This window comes from Serinus canaria, chromosome 3 (genome assembly GCF_022539315.1).
Source record: "Serinus canaria isolate serCan28SL12 chromosome 3, serCan2020, whole genome shotgun sequence".
NCBI lineage: Eukaryota > Metazoa > Chordata > Aves > Passeriformes > Fringillidae > Serinus > Serinus canaria.
The window spans coordinates 53277590-53291776 of NC_066316.1; the positions used below are offsets into that span (position 1 = coordinate 53277590).

General features: G+C 39.9%; 1 protein-coding gene across 4 annotated transcripts in view; it reads right to left on the minus strand.

Moving 5' to 3' along the window:
• Positions 1 to 1484: 1484 nt before the first annotated feature.
• The window catches only part of ARID1B (AT-rich interaction domain 1B), a 326306-nt gene continuing 313603 nt past the window's right edge, over positions 1485 to 14187 (minus strand). For all 4 annotated transcript variants that reach the window (XM_018919974.3, XM_018919973.3, XM_018919976.3 and 1 more), the window contains 4 exons: positions 11600 to 11696; positions 7560 to 8349; positions 6567 to 6697; positions 1485 to 4573 (listed from right to left, as the gene is read on the minus strand). In XM_018919974.3, the coding sequence (XP_018775519.2) occupies positions 2861 to 4573; positions 6567 to 6697; positions 7560 to 8349; positions 11600 to 11696 (2731 nt within the window). In that variant the 3' untranslated portion in view covers positions 1485 to 2860. The remainder of the gene's footprint in view (positions 4574 to 6566; positions 6698 to 7559; positions 8350 to 11599; positions 11697 to 14187) is intronic.

The following is a 14187-nucleotide window of genomic DNA, read 5'->3' on the forward strand; positions in this document are numbered from 1 at the left end:
TCTTGGCCCACCTGGAAAGGCGGCAGGAAATGTCACATACACATGGACATTGTGTGGCTGGCTGGGTGTTTCCCCCCCCACCCCCCATGTTCTTTAAGCAGGCTTGGAACAGTCCTGAGGAGCATTAACATGCTGCCTCTGACAGCTGAGAGTGTTTTGCCACAGGTGTAGTTTTCCCCAGAGGACTCTGGGTCTGAAAGCTGAAGAGGGAAGAGGGAAGAGAATAGATGTCCTTTGCTGTCCTTGATCAGAAAGGGGTGCGTAGCACTCAGCAGAGGGTTTATGTAAGCGCTTGCTTACCATGGGGCGGTATCAAGCATTAAAGTATTAGTAAGAAATATGTTTACCAGAGCATTCTGCTTTCACACTGCCCAGCAAAAGGCTGTAAAAATCATCCCTGAAATATGCCTCCCTTTGTGATAGAGTTGCAAGTGGGTTATAATTCACCAGACATTTCTAAAAGCAGTGATATGCAAGAGGAAGACAGAGCACTGCAGCAGATGATGTAGGAGTAGAGAGATTACTGACTAAGAGAAGCTAGAAAGAGAAATTCTTGTGACACTAGGGAGGCACGTTTCAAACTTGGTTTATAATTGTATGTACTTTACCTGTCTCTGAAATTCTCTTACAAGTATTAATGTTCTAGCAATCTATATGAACAAAACGGGCAGTATGCCAAAGGGGGTTGTAATTTTCAAGTACCTCTGTATTGTTATTGGAGAGGGGAGGAGGATATCCACTAACAGTGTAATTATATGGCAATTCCAGGGAAATTGATTATTATTAGCTTTTTATGATCACACTAACAAAGTCAATGATCCAAGATAAAATAGCAAAAATTAGTGCTTGAACAATATTCAGCAACATGGTATCACAGCCAGGTGAGAGTGGATGTATCTGAAACCAGATAATTCCTGAAAGGGAAATGGCCATCTCCCACCAATTATAACAATGGGGGACTTTAATGGGGGACTCACAGCATAAGAGGCCATGTAAGTATGCAATGACACATACAGTATCCAGAAGTGGGTGGGTGTTTATTCTAAATACCCACATCACTGGGGTATTTGCAACTTTAACCAACAGAGAGAATTACAGGTAGTGAATACAGATCAATTTCTTCCAGTTGGTTATTGCTTTAACAAAATCTTTTGTCACTTTTTCTAACATGTGCCTTCAGTCCCCCAAACACAGCACGGAGACTGGGTACCTGCATAGTCAGAACTATCACTTGTCAGGCATGTCTTCCCCTTTGAGGCTTCGTGGTTTTATATATAATTATTAAAAATGCTTCTCTGAGATGTGAGAAGGCTTTTTTAAAAGAAGAGCAAGTTGCTGCAATACAATAGCGTAATATTTTTGAAGGTCATAATAATAAAGTAGGGGAAAGAGAATAATCATTATTGCTCTTTCTTGTAATTAGTTTGCTTTCCGATATCCCACACTGTAACTAGAACACTATTCAAGAACACCCATCACAGTGCTTAACAAGATTTAATGTACATTTATTCTTAACATGTGGAACATATAAAGATTTTATACTGAATAAATGAAATTCATTAAGCCAGAGGAAAAGGAGGAATTTACATCAAGTTTTTTCTTTTTTAACTACATTATCTTGAAATACAAATGCAGATTCTTGTCACTGAAAAATCTTTGAAGTTGTGTTTCTTCCTTTTTTTTTTCCTGTATATATTTTTTGTCTGTAGACTGGTAACCATTTTCTTAAATCAATCCATACGTAACCATTTCCACACCTTGATTTATAAAGCAAATTGTGATCAGCTGCTCTCCCGAAATAGAGCATGACTTTATACATACAGAAACTTGTACATTACCCTCAGTTGTTGGTTTTCTGTGTTGGGTTTTTTTCTTTTTTCTTTTTTTTTATTATTTTTTGGAGATATGGCCCAAATGAAAGAAAAAAAAAAATTCTACTATCACTTTGTAGATACCACATCATGAAAAAGAAACTAAAAACTTTGTACTAAAAAAAAAAAAAATGAGGGTATGTTTCATGTACAACTTCTATATACATCACGGCCCTTAGGCAATAAAAAAATATTTTAAAAAATGATTAAAGGAATTGTGAAGAACTGTCATTGTGGAAGGTCAAAAAAAAAAAAAAAAAGATGTAGACAAGACAGTTCTGGTGAGGAAGCAATTGATGTTTAACTTCAGGTTTTGTTTAAAAATCTTTTAACTTGACTTATTTTGTTTTGTTTTGCTCCTAGCCTAATATAACCATTTCTCCTGAGGAGAAATCAGTATTGTTTTGGATTTTGACTACTGACTGACACCCTCCTTGATCCCCTATACCTACATCACTAGAATCTTCTATTGCACAGAGCTTTGGGTGATGGTATACAAGTTTTTTTTTATTTTTTCCTTATCTGAAAAAATAAAACACACAGGAACTTGGTATGTTGGTTATTTTTCACCTTTTTGTTTCAAAGTGGTGAGATTTTTTTCCCATCATACAATGGTTTGCCATAACATTTTTTTTTAAAAATCACTAGTTCGCTTCCCAAAAAATATGCAATACAAACATGGAAAAGAACATTGAAAAGGATAATCTATGGAAAAAAAAAGTGTGACCTTTGAATGTACTAGACAGCAACTTTGGTTAAAAAAAATAAAATAAAAAGATGTACTTATACACATAGACAGCAAATATTAATTTCATAACTGTTCAAATTAATAATTTCTTTAATTCCCAATTGGTAAATAGTGAATGGGGCAGAGGAGCAAAGATTCTTTTTTTTTCCTTCTTCCTACATTGGATAAACAAGAACAGAAAACAGCCAGTTATATGTGACCCTCTAATCTCCACTCACACATGCTTGGCTTCTCACTTATGTCATAACTGCCCAATCTGAAAAAGTACATCACAGATGACAGATGCAACCAGAGAGTTCAGGACAGCAGATATTGAGATATCCAGCAAACGACCCTCGTGCAAAAGGAACTCGGAGCGGTTCTCGTCCACTCTCGCCATGGCCAGCAAGGCCTTGGCTGCCCTGCACATCATGTCTACGCTAGGCGGCTCCAGAGGCGGAGGCTGCATGTGCATGAGGTTATGCTGGCTCTGCTGGTACTGGGCCATAGTGACCCCATCCTCCAGGAAGCTTATCAAGTTTCCAATGCTTCCCTTCTGCACAGCTATTGCCCTTGCTGCTAATGTGTCCCCCTGGGCAAGGTTCGATAGGAGCGCCATGGACATTTCTCGGCAGACCGGGTTTTTGCGGTCCCCAACGTACCTAACTAAAGTAGCGTAGAGTTTCTCCTGACGGCTGAATGGGGGGGTGGCCAAGATAAGGTCCACATTATTGTCCTGGATACTGAGCTTACACAGGGTCTCCAGCACAAGTCTCTGAGGCGAAAGAACTGAGTTGGGCCCCACGGTTGGAAAAGGATCCTGTGCCTCTGCAGACGGGCACACCATCCAGTGCAGCAAGCCATCCAAAATTGGCAAACAGATGCTTTCCGTGTAAGCAGACAAGTCTAGCTGCCCAGAAATGTTGGCTAATGTGACCAATGTATTATCCCTCAAGACCTCGAGGCAGTCCCACCACCACTCATCCTTGCTGCAGGCCACCCCTTTGTCCTCCTCTTCCTCTTTCTCGTAAGTCTGCGGCGCTCGCTTTCTTTCTGGATGCTCGTGGTGAAGAAGGATCAACTTTCCCAGGATCAGCACCAAGCCTGGATGTTTGGACATTTCGGTGTCATTGCCAGGCACAAAAGACAAGCTACGGACAATATTTGACACACAGATGCAGCGTTTGGCCAAGGAGTCTTGCCAGTGAGTTATGGTGCATAGAGGAGTCTCATCCCGGCTCCTTGGCTCATCCTCTAGCAGTTTAATATTCCGGTGGCTTTTGGCTTGATGGATCCCGAAGGGAAATTTACTGCTCTCTGTTTGGGAACCAGAGTTTGAGTCTTCAGGTAGTGCTCCTGGCCGAGCCGAAAGGACATCATCAATGGTTGCTGTTATACTCTTTTCTTGCTGCTCCTCAGATTCACCTTTCCCCTCGAGGTCCTTCTTTTTGCTTGGAGAGTTCAAGGGAGGAGGGGCTTTCCTGCGTGGTGGAATCTCCATCTTGCTTTCAAAGTGAGTCTGGATATGCTCAGTTGTGTCACCACCACCAAGCTGCCAGTGGAGAAGTCCACTATCAAATTCCTGAACACGTCCAAGTTTGTCAGATCGGTCAACAACAAATAGATTATTTTTCTTTACAATCTTTATTGGCAGCTTGTCAAATTTACTGGCTTGTTTTGGCCTCTCACTTGGATCAGCAATGGCACCAGGAGTAGAAAAAACAATGCTCTTTTCTTCTCCTTCTACCTTTTCATCCTCCCCCTCCTCCTCATCTTCGTCAAAATAGTCAATACATTCGTCATTCTCATCTTTTCCAGTATCCTCTGCCAAGGACTGACTATCATCTTTCTTGGCTGCTTTGTGATCAAGTGCTTTGTGGCCTGGATCTCCCACTTCATATTCCATAAGGATTCCAAAAATGTCAATCAGGCATTTTCTAAAATATTCTACTAAAAGCTCAAGAAATCCAGACAACTGAGGGAAGAAGAAAGAAAGAACATAAAAATCACATAAATATTTTTTGTCTGCATGGAATTTTACTAGGAACACTGATGCATTCATGTGTGAATATTTCTCTCATCCTGCTGTGGACTTGTGGCTAGGTCCTGCATGGCAGTAGTTAATCAAAAGAAATTCTTCTAGAGTCTGTCCAAACAGTATATAATGTCAAATTATCTTGTCTCTGCTTCAGCTGTAACAGCTATGAGAGGTACAGAACTTTATTAATGTCTCCTTTAAGCCATAGCAGACATCTGGCTTAGCTGTTCCGTCCCCTCGGAAATGCCTATTACTCTTCATTTTTTGTACAGAGTACTGAAGTTCCTAACTTGGCTATTTTTTCTGATTTCTACTTTTATTAGATATCTAAAGTTTGCAATTTTTCCTTTCCTCCTTTGTCTCTAAACCAACTGTCATGTGGGAACCTGCAGTTCAGGGTCCAGGTACTGATATCCTAGATTTATATCTCATCTCTATTGGAATAGATCCACTTTTTGTCTGGCAGTAGTTTAAAACTGTTATTGGAGGCTGGTGCTGTAAGTCACCCTTCAGAAACAGTTTTCATTTAGGTTTAATCTTCTTAATTAACTTGTAATCACTTTCTTGTGGAAAGGCAGTACTTGGACTTGGTATTAATTTACACTTAGTGGCTTTATTATTAAAAATTCTTTGTTGTTATGATGCATTCAGCTCAATTGTCTGGCTTTTAATGTGTTTTTTTAAATTGTGGCCTAATGGGTTTTCAGTAAAATGTCCATTCTATATTTTGTCCATTCTATATTCTCTTATGATTGCCAGCTTCTCAAAGAATTAAGAACAAACTGATGCTTATCAACACCACAGGAGTTACTAGGCATCATATGATCCTGGCTGCCACTGGAAACAGTCCAAAGCAAACATAACAAAAGAATATAGGTATTTACAATATGTCTGGTATTCTGTGCCATTTGCATAGGGTGTATTAACACAATTTCTGTCAGAATTCAGAGGAGATTCACCTCCTTTAACTTCAAACAACCACACTAGTCACACAACCTAACCTAATTTTCTTGATACCTTTTATAATCAATGGTCTTTTACAGGCCATTTCTAGGGTATGATTCATCTGACCTATTTTAGATCTCTTTTTCTGGGTGAGATAAATCATGCTATAGATATCCCTAGTTCTAAAGTCAGGTGGGATGTAATGTACCATTTGTGTCTGTATTTAAAAAAAAAAAGTCATTATATTTAAAAAATTATGAGCTACACTATTAGTAACTAAGGAATGAATGGAGGAGAGAAACTGAATATTTAATTTGTACAAATTTTAGATGATGTGAATTATCAGCATGCCATCTATTACTACCACCTAATAGGCAAATGATTAGAGCAGAGCTGAAAAATGCTGGGAGGCAGTGAGGCAAAAGCACACACTGTTAAATCCTGTGTTGCTTGTATACTATGGCTAGACAGCGGATTTTAGCCTTTAAATTGTCAATTTGGTATTCCTGTGAAAACTTAATTCACTGGAAGAAGAAATGGAACAGAAAATAAGCAATTAAATAAAATCCCACGGTCTCACAGGGAAGTACTGAACAGGACAAGTTGTCAACAAAAACCAAAGTCTTGCAAAGTCTTTAAAGAAACACAGATTAAGAAAGATTACTAACATACTGCTGTTTTGAGGGATTATACTATCATGTGTGTGAGTTTACTCATTAGTCTTCTGGCAGTGCTAAAATTCTTGTAGTCCTACATTCTCTTTTCTACAAGAAACATCCTTTTTTCAGGCTTCTTTATTTCCTCTACGTGACCTATATCTGTCTCTTGTTACTCACTGTTGCCAATCATAAACAAGTGCAAGTTTTTCAATATTAAAATTTATGTTAATTAGAATAAATTGGAAAAGTCAGCAGCATTTTTGTAGGTGTCTTATTTCACTTTTCTTTCCCTGGAAAGTTGAGAAGTATAATGCTTTCCCACCTACCTGAGAGAGGTTGAAAGTAGCAACAGTGCTGTCATCATACAGAAGAATATTAATAGTGTCTAGCGCCCAGGTACTTTCAGCCAAAAGACCAGATTTAAGAGACATCATCACTCTCCAGGCCTCAGGAGTTACTGGAGAAAGAAAGAGGGAGAAGTAAAACAGTATTAGTGCATCCTTGGAGACTGTTAGTGAGTTCTGAAAGAGTAAACTGTGACATTCTGAGGATGCAAATTTAAATTAAGTGGCTACTGATTAAGACCCTATTTTCACTGCTTAGTTCTGTTCAGTTTTCTGTAACTGCTGCTAAGCCTTAGTGCTGGAGAATATCCTGGCAGGGCCCTTCTTCCTGATACTGCTGAGCCTGAAACAATCGTACAAACCTAAAGAACTTGACTAACCCAATTCATCAGTAAACAAAGGCAGAACACTCTGTCAGGAACATGGAAATCTGAAGTATGAGAACTTGAATGGATGAAATGTAACCAAAGTTTAAGACAAGAAAATATCTGGGGATCTTTTTAAGAAGTGGGGGACTAACAGACAGGACAAATACTATGGAATGATTTAATGGACCATTCAAGAAAAGCAGACACTCCAACTACAGAGCAGAATAGCATAAGCTTCCATGGAACAAAAACATGGAAAGCTTTGCTAAGCTAAATGCTGTACTGGTGATTTGACAGACATTCTAAAGGACCTTTCAACACATCTCATTTTGAAATCTGAGGCAAGCTTCATTTTTAATGCATTTGTGAAGACCTCAAGTCTCCATATAAAATATTGCTTTCATTTCATGTCAGATTGCCTGGGATGAGCTTTACCTATCATCCTCACTGATGCACGTTATCACATTTTTATTGAAAACAATCACATTGTAGTTACCAAAGTTCACTATTTGTCAAGAGTGTCTTAAAATGTGAAAAAAAAACCCCAAAACCAGAATCAAAGTCCCTTTCCTCACAATTTATATTAGGGTTTTTTTTTGATGCTTACCAATATCTTTTGAGGTAATCTTTCGTCTTGGTTTTAAGACTGGTTGGGATGCTTCTACAGAGCCTGGGGGGAAGGTAATCTCTCGCCTAATCGGTGGTGGTTGGGGTGGAGGTCCCGTGACCTGTGACACTGGAACTGTGGGTATAACCTTTTGCATCTTCATGGAGGGTAGGAAAGGAGACTTGCTTGGAGACATACGGTTTTCCAAAGAGCGCTGGAAGGACGCTGGACTTGGAGCTCTGGAGATGTGGTTTGGCATAGAGGGTGGTGTCTGGTAGGATGACTGAGGAGGTCTAGTGATAGGCTGCATGGAGGCTGAGGATGACATATAAGAAGGCTGCCGTTGGTTGACATGAGAAGGCCACTGACTCTCGTGGTTTATCCTCTGGTCAGGTACCATCATATCATCAGTGCGATTCATCCCTGGATACGGAGGGGCCTGTGCAGGGCCTCCTGGACCTTGCCTGTTCTGGTAAGGGTAAGGCATATCATTTCGTGTTGGCCACATGTTCTGCTGAGGACCTTCACTGGAGGATGACGACTGCATGGGGCCACCAATCATCTGGGGAGGTATTCCATGCTGCTGCATTTGTCCTGGGCCCTGCATCCTTTCCCTGTTATATGGATATGGGTACTGTCCCTGCATGGGCCTCCTGTCAGGCCCTGTGTAAGCGTTGCTGTACTGGTTATACATTTCCTGCTGCTGGTTGCCATACTGCATGTTATACATATCCCCTTCGTGGCGTTTGGCTGGAGGCCCATACATGCCATCCATGTGTCTCTTGTAGTTCTGAAAGAAAATTTTGGAAAGATGTGTCACGTTTACTCCACACACAATACAAATATACTGGATGAAAGCTCATTCAAAAAGCTGAAGGCTCTTAGTTCTAGAGGGATCGTGCCAACTCCAGAGTTGGGCATACAGCGCTGTTAGGATTGATCCAGTGCTTTCTTTTTAAGCCTCTGTTTTGCTGTGCTTATAACTGAATACTAAAAGGAAGCTATCCTTGGGCTAAATTTTCTTATGCTTGCTCTATTTTTTTCCCTTTCCTTCCCCATCTGTCAGACTAAATTCCACTGGTCATTTCAGACATGTATGAAAAGGCAACAGTCCTCACCAACTAAAATATTTTCACTTCTTTGTTATGCTTAGTCTATTAAGAAGAAAAATCTTAAAAAAAATTTAAAACCACCCAGTGAATCTTTTCAAGAGACAAGCACTGAATAAACTCTTAAAGTAACAAGATATGCTGCAAGCATGCCTGTTTGAAACAGTGAATCTTACAATATGACATCAGCTACAGACAATAAATTTATTAAGAGGAGAAAACAATCTGCTGCATTTGATACTCTGTGTAATTCCCAGGAATACTGTCCTCTTTGGGCAACCGTCCTCTTCCCAAATCATCCTAATAACATTTAATTTACTGTGAGATTATTACAGCAAATGGTCACATCCAAATGTTCTGTTCCAGTTTATGCAGGTTCTTACCCTGCTGTTCTGTAATGAATTAAGCAATGTAACTAACAGCTGCCACCTATGGTTTATTCCCTCTTTGTTTCTCACCCTCTCAAATGGGGAATGTTGTGTGAGGGAGAGCTGAGTGGTTTTTAAACCATACAATCTTGAATGTATTCATGTTTAAGATGGCAGAACAAAAAAAAAGACATGTTGCTCTTTGAGGGGAAGGTGGTAAGGTTTGCAGCGGTCCTTAGTTCCTGTGGGAGTTTGTTCCACAGTTCAAACCACACTGAGTGCTCTGAAGCAAAAAATGTGAATTAAATGGGTGATTTTTGAATATATGATCTATGGCAAATTCAAAGTTACAGCTCCCCCGGAAACTCAGTAGCTCAGTAGCATTGTACAATGTATACTAATGTACTAGAGTTAAGATCAGATAAAATTCTCTCTGTATTCAATATGGGAAAGTTAAAACAGCTCTGGGATTCATAAAGTCATCTTCCAACTTTGGTGCACATAAAACCACAACTACTGTATTGTATGGAAGTATTTTTTTTAAACTTACTATAGAGCTTTCTGGCTATCAGAGAAATACCTATTTCCAGCTTTACATGAACTACTTGCTGTACCAAATTGCACCCTTGGGGCCAATTTATACATTAAGAAATTACTTGGCAGCAGCCACACCTAAGGAGGTCGTGTTTGTTTTGCCCCAGTGACTCAGTGCTCAGTGCAGACACTTGGGAATGAAGCATGTTCCTTTTTAAAAGCACTCCAGCACCCTGGTACATGCAGTGCCAATGTGCCCAATGGCCCCCCAGCGCAGAGTGATGCACCTGAGCTCCTCCCTCCTGTGGACATGCTCAGCAGGACACTGAGACTGCACAACGTGTCTCTCTCTCCACTGAGATGTGGAATTCTGAGACCTCACAGGGGACAAAAAGCCACCAACACAGGGCACCTGCTGTGTAATAGCTCTTGGGATGTAAGCATTTATACAGGAACTGGAAAACCTGTCTCCAAGTGGTTCATTAGCCCCAGGAGTTCATGCTCCAATCACCTCCTTTGCAGGTCATTCCCTAGCCTTTGGGTTATAGATAAAGCTTTGAAAGGGTCATTTTTCACATTCCTCCTAAACCACTACAGAGTAAGATTTAGGAAATTGTAAATAAGCTACTGGCAACAGAATGTCTAGCTAAATGAAGAAGTGGAATCCTCTGGGGATGGGAGAGAGAGGCTGAGGCTGGTCAGGATCCTTGTCCTTCATTCTCCACTGCTTTTCTGCATTAATGCATTTTGCTTTCAAGAGTCACTGTACAAAATATATAAAGTGCACTAAGGACAGGGCCAAATATATTTTTACAATTCTAGCTGTCTCCTCGCTTAAACGAACATGTAGTTAATATATTCCCTGCACACATTAGCATGGAATATCACAAACTGTTCTGTTATATACCTTTGCAATTCCCCCACTAAATCACCTAGACCGCTAGCATATGCTTGTCATAAAAAAAACAACAAACCAGTTTTTTGATTATGCCATCTTTGAGATGTTATGAACCAAAGAGATAAGCTAGAAATTCTGAAATTTAAATTTATGTATGTTTTTAGTGCAGTGCAATCTAAGATCTGTTTTAGTTTCTCCCCACTGCACTCTCAACTCCTGACCCCAATTTCCTAGTAAAACTCTATCCCAAACTAAAAAGAACTATCTGAAATTGGCTCAAAACTAGTTTACATTTCAGGTTTTTTATAATAAGGAAGTTGGCTTTCTATTCTGAAAGCCAACTTCAGGTATTGTATGACTAGAACTGAATTAATAACATGCAGAATGAAACTGATCCTGTTGAAGTCAGTGGAGTTTAGCTATTGACTTCTAATGTGAGATTTTGCTCACAAGGTATTAATCATGCATGTAACAAAAAAAATCTTATAATTAATATAATTTGTATTTTTGAGTTGCAGGAATTGGGGAGACTGCAATGTACAAACGTTTAAACTATTTTTAATACCAATAACATTTGCTCCTATGTTTTTGTACCGTATTATTACTAGAGACATCATGTTGGAATATGCCTTCTGATCTATATTAAAGATAGGTATCTCATATGACCCACCACAGCACTGAAAATAACTGAGAGTGGTGCTCCTATTACTTTGTTCCAGTTCTCTGTTGGGTTCACTTGGCTGCATGACATTAAGTTAAGGCCCTTGAACCTGCCATCCAAACAGTTTTTCTATTTGTTCTTTCACTTGTTACTTCACTTCTATTTGTCACTTCACTTAAATATGCTTTATACTTTCCCAGTCTGATGGTTATTAACCTGGGACAATCACTTGATGCACATCCAAAGCCACAGAACATCTGTTAGAATTTACATTCTTCCAGCATAATGAACACATTTACCTACAGCTGCACATTCATTGCTTATCCATACAGGCTGTGACTTTGACCAGAATTACAGTGCTCCTCTGTGCCAAAAGACATACACTTTATAAACAAATCTTTCAGTACAGAATCCTGGGGTGATTTTTATAAAATAAATGTTATGAACACAGCCACTTCCCCCTCTACTACCTGCTGCTGTGGATACATTCCAGGTTGATGTCCTCCATATGGTGGCTGTCCTGAGGGAGGTCCTTGTCCTGGATACTGCTGCCCATATGGTTCATGCCTAAAATAAAGCATTCAAATCAATACTTAGAGCTGCTGGAGTTTTCAAGCCACAAGGAGAAGTAAATTCCTCTGAAAATCTTGCACCTTGAAGGTATCTGCCATTTGGAAACAAGGTGAAGGTACAGTCTGGTATGGTCCTGAGCCTGAGGGAGTGAGCTCTGCTGGAGCTGGTTGTGGAAGGAGGTAAAGTGGATAGAAGAGAGGAGGAGCAATGAAGATACAACACAGAGATTTAGAGGGAGCAGTCAGGAATGAGAAAAGGGTATGGTCAGCAAAGAGGTAAGAAAGGCAGCTGCAGAGATGAGGAGCCCATCCTTGGTGGGGAAGTATCTGGTGTAGAGCTATAAGGTTGCAGGTAAAAATTCTTGTAGCAAGCTACGATTTTAATACAATTCTAATAGCAAGCTACTTTCTGGATTATTCAAGAATATATCAATTTAAGTGAGTAAAAACAGCACTCATAATTTTGGTAATGTTTGTGTAATTTTTAATTAAAGCTACATAATGAAGCATACAGAATAAGAGACAAAGTTGTGTTGCACTTGGAAACTTACCTGTAGCCTTTAAGACTTCTGAGGCGCACTACAGTGCAATATTTTTAGCACATATGAATGAAATTTAGCTTGCTGAAATCAAGTACTTGGAAAGCATTAGGACTGATAAATAGCACTGTACTGCAGAGTAATATGTCAGTAATTTCTCTCCGTACACTATCAGTAGAACACATCAACAATTAGAGGATAATTATAGAAGTAATGTATCAGGGAGAGGTACAGAAACAGAGAACTGGGGAACTTGACATGTTAAAAGAAGTAATGGGACCTCATTTTTCCAAACATAGAAAACTAATTATTTTTTAAAAAAGAGATGACCAGAGAGAAAGAAATAGCAATTCAGTATCTCCTAAAATTATGACATGGATGGAGAGAAATTATCCAATGCCAGTTAAATGAACAACGTAAATGAGGGGACTTGTCTGTAGCTGTCCAAGAGTATATGCAGTAAGACAAAATTCAGCAAAAGTACACGTGTTATACTAAGGGAAGACTTTCTAAATGTTCAGTTTTTTAGCCACAGGATAACCATAAGCCAGGTGAAATTGTGGAAGCTTCAGAAGTGGTATCATTTAATGCTGCTCTGGAGAACTTGGGCCTGTAAACTGTGTTCTAGTCCTGTGCTGCGCAGCAGATACACAAGGTAGGAGGTACACTCCTTTTCTAACAGCTGATACTACTACTGCAGAAAGTCAACTCACTCACAGGAGCCTCTGCTCCCCTGCAAGAACTGAACCAAGAGTAAAAGCCTCAACAAGAGAGTAAAATAGAAGTAACACACCAAGAGGCCACATGCTCTGCCTGCATGCTCTCACAGGGGCTGCTAACTGTTAGCTGGTTACTTTGGGTACCACAAACAGAGAAATCAGTGTTCACCTTTGCTGGCCAGGGTAACAATTAGTAAAGCACATGCTTGGGTCACTGTTTGAAGGCACCATGTTGCCTTGACCAGGTGGTACCATACTGCCTTCAGGACCCAGCCCATGATCCAACCTAAAAAATGACTAAGGAAACCTCATTCTGTAAAAAGTACTTCTTTTCCAAAATTGCCGACCTAATAAAATACATCACGCTCTTTAAAGGAAACATTCTCTTGACTTGACACCTTTCACTGGAGCCCTTACTCTCACCAGCTCCCCAGCAATGTGACCAATTGAATAGCATGATGACACTTGTTTTACTTGACACATCTACTACTTAAAACTACTGACTGAAAACTACTTTGCCCTTGCACTTTAAAGACCCACACTACACTGCTCTGTCTACCATCAGGAAACAAAAAGAGAAGCTAAATACACAGCCTAACGAAAGTAAAAGCAGGAATATGGCCAGAGCAGCAAAATCTGCCAGAATACTTAATATAATCCCAACATTCCCAGAACATTCTGCTTGCTCTACCAATGCTTAGACATCAGTGATTTTACCACTTTTTGTTTCCAAAGCCTTTCCCCAGATAAACAAAAGATAACCAAATTTATTTCATGTACTTTACTGAAGGACGAACTTATGACGGTCCTGTTGGACACATTGCAAGACTGATGCTGCTACAGCTCTGACAACAGACTCAGATTCTTCAAAGGCAATTCACTCACAGACCACAAATCAGACACATTAAGACTATGCATTTTGTTTTTCATTAAAAGCCAACCAGCCAACCTGGCCATGTTTTCACCAGTTTAGGTGAAAACATGGCCAGGAGACCAACTCAAGTGCTACTTTATGCTATCACAGACCAGCCCAGCTGCCAGCTGAAAGCAGCTGTCAAAGACACCCACGAGCTGATCTGCTGCAGCCTGAGTGATTTCTAAGGTGTGACAATTCCTCCTTATTAATTTCTGTGAACAGCTAGACTCAGTCATTACCAGTGGTTTGACTCCCAGTGATTTAGTAAGATGCTGTAGGAAATGTAGGTTGCTATGTTCTCTGCAAGGTGGA